Genomic DNA, 12,281 nt, shown 5'->3' on the forward strand with positions numbered 1-12,281 from the left:
TGCATTGGCCGGGAATCGAACCCGGGCCTCCCGCGTGGCAGGCGAGAATTCTACCACTGAACCACCAATGCTACATATACAGAGATTTATGTCATGTAAATTTTTCAAAGGAAATAGTGAAAGTATATGACTAAGTAGTACATTTCTTGAAGGGATGCGTTTTTGCAGTATGTCCACTATACCTTCTGGTCTTCTTCATTTTGTGCAGTAGTCAGCAAGCTTTTTAACATGTGGCTTCTCTCCTCTTCGGTGTGGACACATTTCTAGTGTGTGCCTTGATCCAACGTTTTAAGTTAGACATTATGTCAATCTTATGACAGCTTATTAGGGCCATTATAGGAAGAAACAAAAACACCAGGGGAGGGGGCAATATCCAGAGAAATGATGAGGGTCAGTGAATATCTTTGGGTTTTGAACTGTTGGTCGAACAAAACGGGACATTTGAAGATGTCGCTTATGAAGGTTAACAAAGCTGTAGGAATACATTTAGGACGTGTATTTATTGTTGTCCTGTTAAATATAAGTTTCAGCATTTATTTAGGATTTATTCATTTATATCCATATGTATTCTTTTTATTTATTTATGTATACCTTTTTCTACGCATCTATTAATTCTTGTATATATATATATATATATTTCTAAATGTATTTATTGATACTGTGTCATTTTCTGTCCTACATACTTGCGATCATTGACCACAAAAAGTGAAATTAACATGGCTACATGTAAACCTCTGCGATGTCGTCATTTTGACAGGAAACTGAATATGATTAGCAGTAGATTAATCAAGAATGAAAATAAACATTAGTTGCAGCCCTAGTGTGTAGTTATACTGACTGACATGCATGTATGTGTGTATATGTGTACCTCTGTAGGCTGTGGATCCAACAGAACAGTGGGTACAATGAAGAGTTGGATGTTGTCCAGGTAGCGCTGATATTGCCTGCGCCAGTCCAAACAGTCATAGATGAGATTGGCCACACCCTCAAAGATTCGGCTTCCCATCTCCAGCTGGACACACAGTGCACCCACAGACACACAGATTAGGATTCAAATTCAAAATCACAGTCAAAGTCACAGAAGATGTGAAGCTGAATGATAAGCAAATATAACAAGGCTGAGACGGTGAGAAAGACAGATAGAGAAGGACCTTAAGAATGATCAAAAAATGTAATATCAAAAGGTTTATTATAATCTTTAATATTCTATACAACTAACTCAACAATAAGATAAAGAGGGCAGAATTTCAAACCTTCTAAATCTTGGTCTGACCAAACATTAAACTCCCAAACCCACAATATGCACACAGACCTGTTCCAACATACAGTGCAAGATCAGAGGTACAGAGCAGCTTCAATGAGAACACATGTATGAAACTAATATCTGTCGGCACAACTCACCTGAGCCTCAGGGTCCTGTGTTTGGAAGGCAGGCCAGAGACCTGGGACAGTGTAGCTGAGCTGAACCACATCATGGAGCTTGGACTCATGTGGCCTGCTGTCCAACACCGGTCTCAGACCGGACCAGAATACATCCAACTTCCTGGCCTGCAGAGCCAACTCTACATGACCATGAACCTCTGCTTCTGGCACACACAAAGGAAGGGGTGATGTAATGTTAATAACAACATACACTAAATATAAAAAATAAGACATGTAAATATATTATGACATATTTTATGATGTAGAACAAAACGTGAACATTTCTTTAACTTGCCACCTTATTTGAGACATCTAACCAAAAACCCATTGACTTTAAGAAAAGGGAACCAGAAGTGCAAACATGCTAACTCACTCTGCAGCACTCTACACTTTACCTGCATCCAAAATCGGAGGTGCGCTCAGACTCTGCTCATGGCCCCCACAGGGGGGGTTTTCCTGCTGTCCCTCCGAACACAATTTAATGACATTGTCTACATGTACACCTATGGCATCAAGCGCTCCGATCAGGTGGGGCTGGAAGAATCCCAGTATCAGCACGTAGTGTTGAGGACCATCCTGTGGTTCGTCATCTAAGCCCAGACACACAGAGAATTCATCCAATACATACACAGACACAATCCATTCTATACATATACTGTAGAAGTAGGTGGTAGTTGGTTTTAATTTGAGTTTTTACCTATGAACTTTGGAGGCTCAACATCATCCCTGCGTTTTAACTTGGTCTTCTTCTCCTTGGAAGGTCCCACAGGTGAGGGACACACAGGCTTGCCATGACTCCTGAGAATACCAGGTTAATATAATAATATAATAATACATCAACAACCACAGGTTACACTGATTTCACATCACGCTTCTCCTTGTTTCCATTACAGATAATTGACAGGTGGATTTAAAATCTAGCTAGTCCATCCATCCATCGTCTACCGCTTATCCGGGGTCGGCTCGCGGGGGCAGCAGCTCCAGTAAGGAACCTCAAACTTCCCTTCTCCGGGCCACATCCGCCAGCTCCGACTGGGGGAACCCGAGGCGTTCCCAGGCCAATGAGGAGATATATCTCTCCGCAGAGTCCTGGGTCTTCCCCGGGGTCTAGCTAGTATTTGCGGTTTTACTGGAGATATATTTGTTCACTCCCAGCTTTATTGAGAAAATGTATAACGTTACATCTTCTAATTGTTCTTATAAAAGTTGCAGTAAATATATTTCATAGTATAAAAAAGATCAATTAAATTGTACAACAAAAACAAATGTACGGAAAGTGTCCGTGTACTGAAGAGTACTCTGTTTTCCCGACAAAAACCTTTGTGGTCAACTAAACATTTTGAGTAAATTAGGAATGTATAAATAATCTAATAGTTTTTTCCAATATTACATTTTTTAACTTGAGAGAAGATAACCTCAATAATAAACAAGACTTCCGGTTAGGACGTCTTACCTCCAAAGTAAAAGCTCCAACGTTTACTGAGTTTTATGCAATTTATACGTCTAATTATGGTGACAAATGCCACAGAAAGTATGTTTGGCAACACGTTTCACCAAATAACCTAGTGACGTTGTTAACGTTACTGAAAGTGTCTCTCAAGAAGCAAATTGAAGGATAACACCCCCATTTTAAATCCCTTCTTGTACCTGAAATAAAGAGCTATTGACATTAAACATTGTAACGTAAACGTTAGCTAGCTAGCTACTGCCAACCGGTAAAAGTGAGCTAACTACCGCATGTAGCCAAGTAATACGACCTCTGTAAGTTTCACTTTGTGTAAGGAAAGAGAAATAAGTTCACATATAAGTTAAAGTGAAGAAAGAAGTGAGTGAAGTGAACAAACCTCTTCAAACGGTGCTCTGGTGAGTCCAGCCTCCCAGTTCTTACTGACAACTGCGGCTCCAGAAGCGTTGGGCTTTTTGTCTGAGACCCTTTTAGCTGCTTTTGGTGGCATTTGCACTCAGTGACACTTATTTACATTAAAAAGAACACAGACAATTGAAAATAGTCTTTAAAATATCGGGGCACTACTTTAACTAAGCTCGGTAAAAACTGCCAGTTAGTTAACCGTCGGCCAGCGTCGCCTGGTGCTTGTGTTGCCCCTGGCAACAGCAAGGACACGAGAGTAAAGCTTCCCAAAGGGATAAATGACTTTCTGGAAACTTTCAAAACAAAAGCATTTTGCGTTACAAATGAGCAACACACATTACAAAGATTTAGACTAATTGAATTAATTTCGAACACTTAAAAACATGAACACTATAAATATATCAAACTCTCAATGTACATATTCTCATTTAACCTACAACTTAAACAAACTACATAAATAAATAGTTTATGTCCGAAAAAGGAGATGGAAGTATACATTTATATGTAGGCCTATATATTATGTACAACCCATATATCCACACAGTGTCAATCAGAAATACTTATTTATCTCACCTTCATCCAACCACATCCACAAGTCAAAAAAGTAAAACACATATAATTATCTGTAGAGACTATCCCTTATCAACAATGAAATCATTTAATTTAAATGGAAAGCATTTTTTGTGGGTAACATGTCAAGCATTCCTTTCTTCCACTAGATGGCAGTGGGATCTCTGGGCTGTTAGACGCAAAACAATGATCCCCAAATAATGGTAAGAGTTTACACAATATGTCACTATTTCACATCAATTGAACTTATTATTATTGTAAGAGAGTAATTCATAAATTGCAACCATTTGGCAACCAAAACGTAATCAATTCTTAACTAAAACCAAAACTTCAGCCACAACATAGTGATTGACATTATGAAAGACAGCTGGTTTGATATCAGTGCCAGAATCAGTGAAGAAATGAAGCAGAGCATCCTGAGAATGGCAATATGGAAAACATACAATTCAGTGTCATTTTATATGTACATGGATGATAAAAGTGTTGTTCCAGCAGAAGATCCAAGCAACAAGAGAGAAGTTCAATTACAGCAACACCAATAGGAAGAGTCTCTAATTCTACTTTGATATACTGTATGAATCTTGACTTGAATATAAATCTATCAAGAACCATAATGATGCACACAATATGGCACAGGTAATTTAACCATGGCAAAGAGGTCGTGGCCCCTTCACCCTTCCTACACTCTCAGGCAACAATGAATTGAGCTACGACATATCTTAATAATCATAATCTGTATTTTGTATTAGGTCTGCAATTCTAATTCCATTATTGAAATGGAAAAGAAATGTCACAGTTGCTGTTTCAAGACAAATGGTGGACTAAGCATTGCAAGTTGTTAATCTTATTAAACACAAAAACATTCTTCCTGCTCTATTTGTGCCGTTTCTATTCATTTCTTTGTGTTATTTCATATCTCCAAAAACATACAGCTGTTCCTGTTGTGCCATATTTTCTTATTTGAGCCAGAAAAAATGCTCCATTTGAAAATGAATGACTCAATACAGTACAAACACTGGACCTCTGTTACAAATGACTCAATGGCATTATTCTATTCTATTCATCAGAACTTATTATAAATAATTTCATGCACCACATCTCTGCACCAAAGTCCTGATTTGGCAGATTTCCAATCTATCCCATTGGAGCAGTTTTATTAATGCAAGGGCCATTGTCATGATGGTGATTTCACCCAGGCAACAACCTACTTCCAGCAGCTCCCCATAAAAGGTCAAAAGTGAGACAACGCCCACTTGTCAGATGCCAGAGAAATCCATGTTTGAAGCCAGCAGAGCATTAGCTTTGGAGGAGTTGTCAGCTCCAAACCAGCGTCCTACGAAGGTCACACAGCAGCCAGATAAACACTGTAGCGACACTTAAATAACGCTCCGTCCACACGGTTGCGAATAGCATAGCAACATCTCAAAATATCCTTATCTTTTTAGAAATACACTGCTGTTCATCATGTGTCCATTAGGGCTATTTTGTTTCATTTCGTAATGGTTTATTTAAGAACTTCCTCCACTTTCTCCTTAGTTACTCAATGCTTTTTACTTAAGTTATTGTTATATGATCAACCAAAGAGGTGCTTAACACCCTTGTGTAAAAGCAAACTATACTTGAGCCACTGAAATTTAAAATACAATGAGACACTAAGTTCTCGGGAAGGTACTGCCTATACTTCACACTGTGTTGCTCTCAGCAGGATCTCGAAGTATTAATGACCGAATGTAGCAATCAATTTAAAATCATGTGCTCACAAACATTTTAATGCCGTCAGACTTCTGTCAACAGCTCATAAAGCATCATTTCAAGTGCTGCAATAAATGTTAAGGGAAAGAGACAGACACACTGAATGACCAGTGTGTGAATTTGAATGCAATCCATCAAATCAGTCATCTACTAACTTAATAATTACAACTGAACGGCTACAAAGTGCAGCCTGAACATTTCATGCAACCGAGTAAACACAAACTGTATCTCAACAACAATTGTAAACCTGTTAGTGTTCTATTGCAAGGGTATTTCTTTATTGCATTACATCACACAGGTGCTTTTACTTTCCTGGTTATTCATGGTATTGTGCTTGTGTGCTTGAGTATGAACATTTCATGTCAGACATTGTCATGTGGCATAAAGGCTCGTGTGATTTTATCACGCTAGGTAATCATGCTAGTTGCCTTCATATGAGACATTAACAAGACCTTTCAAAGGGTTTATGTTCTCAGCAATGTAACATTTTTCATTTCCACATTGACAGAATGGATTTTTATACCATTCAAACTGCATTTGAAACGTAAGATGATAACCCTTACCTAGCTATTAATGTTAATATTAAGAACACAGGGCCCTGGGAACATAGGGATGAGCCCGCCTTCTTGGGGGTCGTGTCTAGATGGTAACGAGATAGTTAAGGTTAAGCATCGTCCTCGGATGGTTATGGTTAGGATAGTTGGTATGCAGATCTTATGATACATGGACACGACCTTTCTTGGAAACAACAGTGCTTTTAGCTAAATGCTAACTTGCGAAATGCGAAACAGCTGAGGAGAAACTGCGCAGTAGACCAGGGGTGTCAAACTCAATCACAGAGAGGGCCAAACTTAAGGCATCTTCTCCCGCATCCTGCACTAATCCGCTCTTTTCATCACATCTCAGTCTCGTCTGTCTTCAGTCCCGTCACTTTGTCCCATACCTGTCAACATTGGAATTTCAAAATAAGGGACATTTTCTGGTGGACTCCGCCCATACCTTAACAGCTCTCAGCCAGCCAGCACCTACCCTTATAATGTAAATGTAATCACATAAGGGACGGGTTCAGGAAATACATGTTTATTTAAAGTATGTATTACTTGTACAGACATGTTTATAAGATGTACCGGTATGTATTTTAATTGCATATACATTTTATTCAGTGTGGGAGTCCCTAGCATCTGCAAGGGACTTGTTGTAAACATAGGTTGCAGACTTTGCCTGCCTCAAGGCTAGCTGAATCAAATCAAATGTATTTATATAGCCCAATATCACAAATTATACATTTGTCTCAGTGTACTTTACAGACTACAGGATACGACACCCTCTGTCCTTAGACCCTCGCATCGCACAAGGAAAAAAAACAACTACATTATTTTTAGCGCAAAGCAGCGACATCTTTCCCTCAGCTTTGGTCACTTGGTCTTCCTCCGACACAGTTCTTGTCACACATGAAGTCATTGACAGTGGATGTTTTTGTGCCTCGTGCTTGTGCTCGGACGATTTTTCGTGCAGGCGAACATCGCTTATTCCGCCGTGTGCAAAACTAAATCTGAATGACACACTTTACAAAAAGCACGAGTTTGTCCGACTCTGCTTTTAATAAATAAGAGAAGGTCTCCTCTCATTTGTTTAGTTACTTGCATAAAGTTTGAACTTGTTTGGCAGGTACAGCTGCGTCTCCATCTATCTCCCGTCCACTGTGACTCTCATCATATGTTGTCGTCTTCTTCTGTGTTATTGTTCCCGTTTTCTTCTTCTGTGTGTTTACTGGCGGATAACGTTTTTCAGCTAAAGTTAAACATAATACTGCCACCTGCTCTGCCGGAAGCCACTTTACCCTTTTTTAAATTAGGCCTATTTTTATTTTTGAAAGGTTAAAATACAGGATAATTACGGGAAAATATTTAAACGTGAGGACAGCGGGATAGAAGGAAAAATACGGGATAATCCCGGGGAAAACGGGAGGGTTGACAGGTATGGTTTGTCCCGGGGCAGTTTCATTTCATTCACACATTTAGATACTTCCTTAAATATGTATTTTCCCGTGGTTGTACCATGCATTGATTTAATTACCAAAACCGGTGGGACAGTTATGATAGAAATATGATATTTTCTCACGGGCCGGATATAATGGTGGCCTTGAGTTTGACACCCCTGCAGTAGACACAGAAACGTGCACATACATTAGATAAATAACATAAACGTTTAGTTTATTTAATAAAAGAGCACCTGTTCAATGTGAAAAGTGAGTTGTGAATAATACATTTAAAAAATCAGAGGGGGGCGCAGGGTTCTGTTGGGGGGGCACAGACAATGGTAGGGGAAACACTGATAGCACTTTTAGTACTCGGAGACGTGATATACTTAAAACTCAATTTTATTAAATATATGGCTCTCAAGGAAATACATTTAAAAATATTTGGCTTTTATGTCTCTCCCAGCCAAAAAGGTTCCCGACCCCTGAACTACAGTAACCATGTGACCCTGTTCAATTGTTTGTGCATGAATGATGTGAGTGTACTGTTCCTGGTAAAACAAATCAACATGTAGTACACCATTATATAAATAGCCTACTTACTTTAGCCTCAAACAATGAGTTTACAAAGATGAGAGGCTGAAAAAGGTCACAAGCCTAGATGTCCCACACAAGTGCCACAATCTTCAGTTCACCTCAATCTCGTTTATCTCGAGTCCCGGGAAATCACTATGGAGACCCCTCTATTAAAGAGTGAGAGAAATGTCACACAAACTCTGCAGGTTCGCACCACGAGCAGCTGATGTGCTTATATAAAGAGCTACAGTGCCTGAGCACAAACGACGGCTTATACCCGACTGTTTCCCAACAGCCCTGCAGGAGCAGATGGGATCAATAAAATATTAATATTGATAAGGACTGACAAAATTAAATAGTGCCAAAAGCATCGAGTTATTCAAGACTCTATAGTTCAGGGGTGTCAAACATATGACCCGCGGGCCAAAACCAGCCCGCCAGAGGGTCTAATCCGGCCCGCGGGATGACTTTACAAAGTGTCACAAAAAAGTTGTCACACAGTATTATGACAGCATACGCACGTTCAAGTTGAAGATGACTTTGTGCTAGAAGCAAATGTCAAGTGGTGACTCTGCTCATTCTCCTCGTCTAAAAGATGTGCGTGCGACTGGAGTTAATACATATACATGATGTACATGAATCGGTACAAAGACAAGATTATGGTATAGCTGCGGTAGTTGGAGCAACGGTTTCAGGTCTTTGGTGAACTTGACAGAATTTGCAGTTTTTCGCTCGCCATTCACAGTCAAGGCTTCTGATCTGCCCCTCAACATCCTTCAACTTGAAGTAATCAACTTGCAGTGCCATTCAGATTTGAACCACAAATTTGCCTCGGCGGGCTTGGACACCTTTTATCAGTATCTCTTGCCAGGGCACCCCAAATTGACAGGACTTGCTGCAAAAGTTTTGTGCATGTTTGAGACGACTTAAATGACACCCTGGCTGCTACTCAGGATTTGACGCCTGATAGTGATACACTTGTGACGGCTAAAAGATGCCAAGTTTCAAGAGCAAATTAAACAGTGAGTAAGCCTACTTAATGTAAAATGCTGCTTCAGACACTTTTGCACCCTGAAGAATATAGTTCTGAGAAAATTAATATTTACAGAGGAAATATTTAAAGAACGAGATCGTGGGTACAAGCGGCCGAAATGGGTTTTCTCAGACGGGTGGCGTCTCCCTTAGAGATAGGGTGAGAAGCTCAGCCATCCGGGAGAGACTCGGAGTAGTTCGTTACTGGAGCTGCTGCCCCCGCGACCCGACCCCGGACAAGCGGTAGACGATGGATGGATGGATATTTAAAGACATTGAACATTGTGCAATATAATGTCAGTCACCAGCTTCAGTACAAAAGAGCAACAACTTTTATGTATTTATTTATTTATACATTTACAAGGCCGGGGGATAAATGAACCTTCCTCCTTAATAGTTCCCACTTAAGTTTGTATGTGTGCTGTCAGTTCAGCTGGCAGGATTACTACACAGATGTGGCAATGAATGTAAACTTAAAATAATTTCTAGATCTTGACAAGTTGTTTTGATCATAAAGTAAAATATTATATTGTTCAGTTCCGGACAGCTGTGACTAAATGTTTAGTAGCTACACTGTGATCTGAAAGTTGTAATGTGTAAATGATAAACTGAGGCATAATATTGTTGACATTGAACTTATTTTTCTTAAGAAATGTCAGGTTGTTCATAATGTTTTGTAAAAAGATAGTTCATTAAATGTGAACATTTTCAGAATGTACTCGTATGCACTAAAGCAAAGGGACATTTATTTTCATTATTTACAGGTTATTGTGCTGTGATTTTACTGCATGTGGCCCCTGAACTCAAATGAGTTGGACAGCTGTTCTGAAGGTTGAGAAAAGTAACTTAAGTAACTGGAATTCATATTTTTTAAATTTGAATGAATACCTCATTAGCATAATTTGGAACTATGTGTATTACTACAAAGGCATCGGAACTTTAGAACAGGACATTAGAATGAGCTATGACATACAATTCTAGAACTCATATCACAAGTTCAGGCTGCTTGTGCCCATTTGTCACTTTAACTTGAACAATCGGACAGAGAACATCATTACTTCTCAACTCCACAAACTTCTTAACAAACTCAACTGATCACTTCAACTGATTGAACAAATCTCCTGTGATTCAGGTAAGTCCCTGTTTATTTCTCCCTCATGTAGAAAGTGTGTGAGAACTTGATTTGTCAAATTTACGATGTGCAATATGCAGATGTGTTTACATGAACAGCTAACATCAACTAATGTTTGTGAACGCCCTAGATAACTTATTTTCATAATGCTAAATATGTCTGTTAGCTGTGTAAATATCTAATCACTCAGGAGACTGGAAGTGTATACCATCTCATACTTGGAGCCGAGTTTCGACCCTAACCCTAATGATCATTAGCATGTTATTTCATTTAGTTGGCTACATTTATCTCTTTTCAAAGAAAAGTAACAGATGGATGAGTTCCTTCTCAGCTGGGATGAAACAACCTTTGATTAACTGCATGTATCTTAATTCCACAGCATGAGAGACACAAGCTCAACTTGTGAACCAACTTCACCAACTCTCCCTCCTGGTGTCATGAAGGTGCAGCCAGCACCATGTAGACTCGTTAGCTGGTGGGATGAGGAGACCATGCAGCCACGTGATGAACCAACTTCACCAGCTCTCCCTCATGGTATCATGTTGGTGAAGAGAGCGACACCAAAAACCGTTAGCTGGTGGGATGAGGAGAACGTGCAGTCACGTGCTGCACCAACCTCACCAACTCTCCCTCATGGTATCATGTTGGTGAAGAGAGCAACACCAAAAACCGTTAGCTGGTGGGATGAGGAGAAGGAGCAGCCACGTGCTGCACCAACCTCACCAACTCTCCCTCATGGTATCATGTTGGTGAAGAGAGCAACACCCAAAACCGTTAGCTGGTGGGATGAGGAGAAGGTGCAGCCACGTGCTGCACCAACCTCACGAACTCTCCCTCATGGTGTCATGTTGGTGAAGAGAGCAAAACCTAAAACCATTAGGTGGTGGGATGAGGAGAAGGAGCAGCCACGTGCTGCACCAACCTCACCAACTCTCCCTCCCAGTGTGATCATGCTGCAGCCAGCAACACCTGAATGCTGCACGCCGTGGACTGAGGAGAAGGAGCAGCCACGTGATGAACCAACTTCACCAACTCTCCCTCCTGGTGTCATGAAGGTGCAGGCAGCACCATGGAGACTCGTTAGCTGCTGGGATGAGGAGACCGTGCAGCCACGTGATGAACCAACTTCACCAACTCTCCCTCCTGGTGTCATGAAGGTGCAGCCAGCACCATGTAGACTTGTTAGCTGGTGGGATGAGGAGAACGTGCAGCCGCGTGAAGCTAGGTGAGATGATTTCCTTTAACAATGTCAGATAGAGGAGAGAATAGAGAAAAGGGGCCATCATTAGAGCAGATAAGGGAACCATATAATAACTGTTTGTATGTTTTCAGCCCATTGGCTGTCCTTTCTAAAAAATAGTCCAGTGGATCCCCCCAGGGAGGTTAAAGTGAACCCCCTCCACCTCAAATTTTGGATTTGGTTCCGACTTGCAGCAGAGTTTCGACCCTAACCCTAATCACCATTAGCATGTTATTTCATTTAGTTGGCTACATTTATCTCTTTTCAAAGAAAAGTAACAGATGGATGAGTTCCTCCTCAGCTGGGATGAAACAACCTTTGATTAACTGCATGTATCTTAATTCCACAGCATGGATGACACAAGCACAACTTGGGAACCAACATCACCAACTCTCCCTCCTGGTGTCATCATGGTGCAGCCAGCACCACCTGAATGCTGCACGCCGTGGACTGAGGAGAACATGCAGCCACGTGAAGCTAGGTGAGATGATTACCTTTAACAATGTCAGATAGAGGAGAGAATAGAGAAGAGGGGCCATCATTAGAGCAGATAAGGGAACCGTATAATAACTGTATGCATGTTTCCAGCCCATTGGCTGTCCTTTCCAACGACAGTCCAGTGGATCCCCCCATGGAGGTAGAGAGAGTAGCCACTCCACCTGAAAGCTCACCTGAGGAATGTAGCGTGGAAGAGGAGCACCCTGCAGTC

The 12,281-nt window shown here is 40.7% G+C and overlaps 1 protein-coding gene and 1 non-coding gene across 2 annotated transcripts; both read right to left on the reverse strand.

The window, feature by feature from the left end:
- Positions 1–71, reverse strand: trnag-gcc (transfer RNA glycine (anticodon GCC)). Its single transcript has one exon. It is a non-coding gene; the product is annotated as a tRNA-Gly (tRNA).
- A 240-nt stretch (positions 72–311) lies between these two features.
- Positions 312–11,069, reverse strand: LOC115023952 (sperm-associated antigen 17-like). Its single transcript, XM_029455321.1, has 7 exons — positions 11,056–11,069; positions 3,267–3,392; positions 2,120–2,220; positions 1,818–2,012; positions 1,402–1,586; positions 869–1,012; positions 312–416 (listed from the first exon to the last, which is right to left on the reverse strand). The coding sequence occupies exons 1-7, from the start codon at positions 11,067–11,069 to the stop codon at positions 312–314; spliced, it is 870 nt and encodes a 289-aa protein (XP_029311181.1).
- Between the last annotated feature and the right edge of the window lie 1,212 nt (positions 11,070–12,281).

Source organism: Cottoperca gobio, chromosome 18 (assembly GCF_900634415.1).
Source record: "Cottoperca gobio chromosome 18, fCotGob3.1, whole genome shotgun sequence".
Classification (NCBI taxonomy): Eukaryota; Metazoa; Chordata; class Actinopteri; order Perciformes; family Bovichtidae; genus Cottoperca; species Cottoperca gobio.

Bases quoted from the DNA above. Each gene is read 5' to 3' on its own strand.
- LOC115023952 (XM_029455321.1), bottom strand. The intron at 2,013-2,119 runs GTAAAAACTCAA...GTCTGGGCTTAG, and splicing joins TGAGCCTCCAAAGTTCATAG to ATGACGAACCACAGGATGGT. The intron at 417-868 runs GTACACATATAC...TTCGACCAACAG, and splicing joins TGGATCCACAGCCTACAGAG to TTCAAAACCCAAAGATATTC.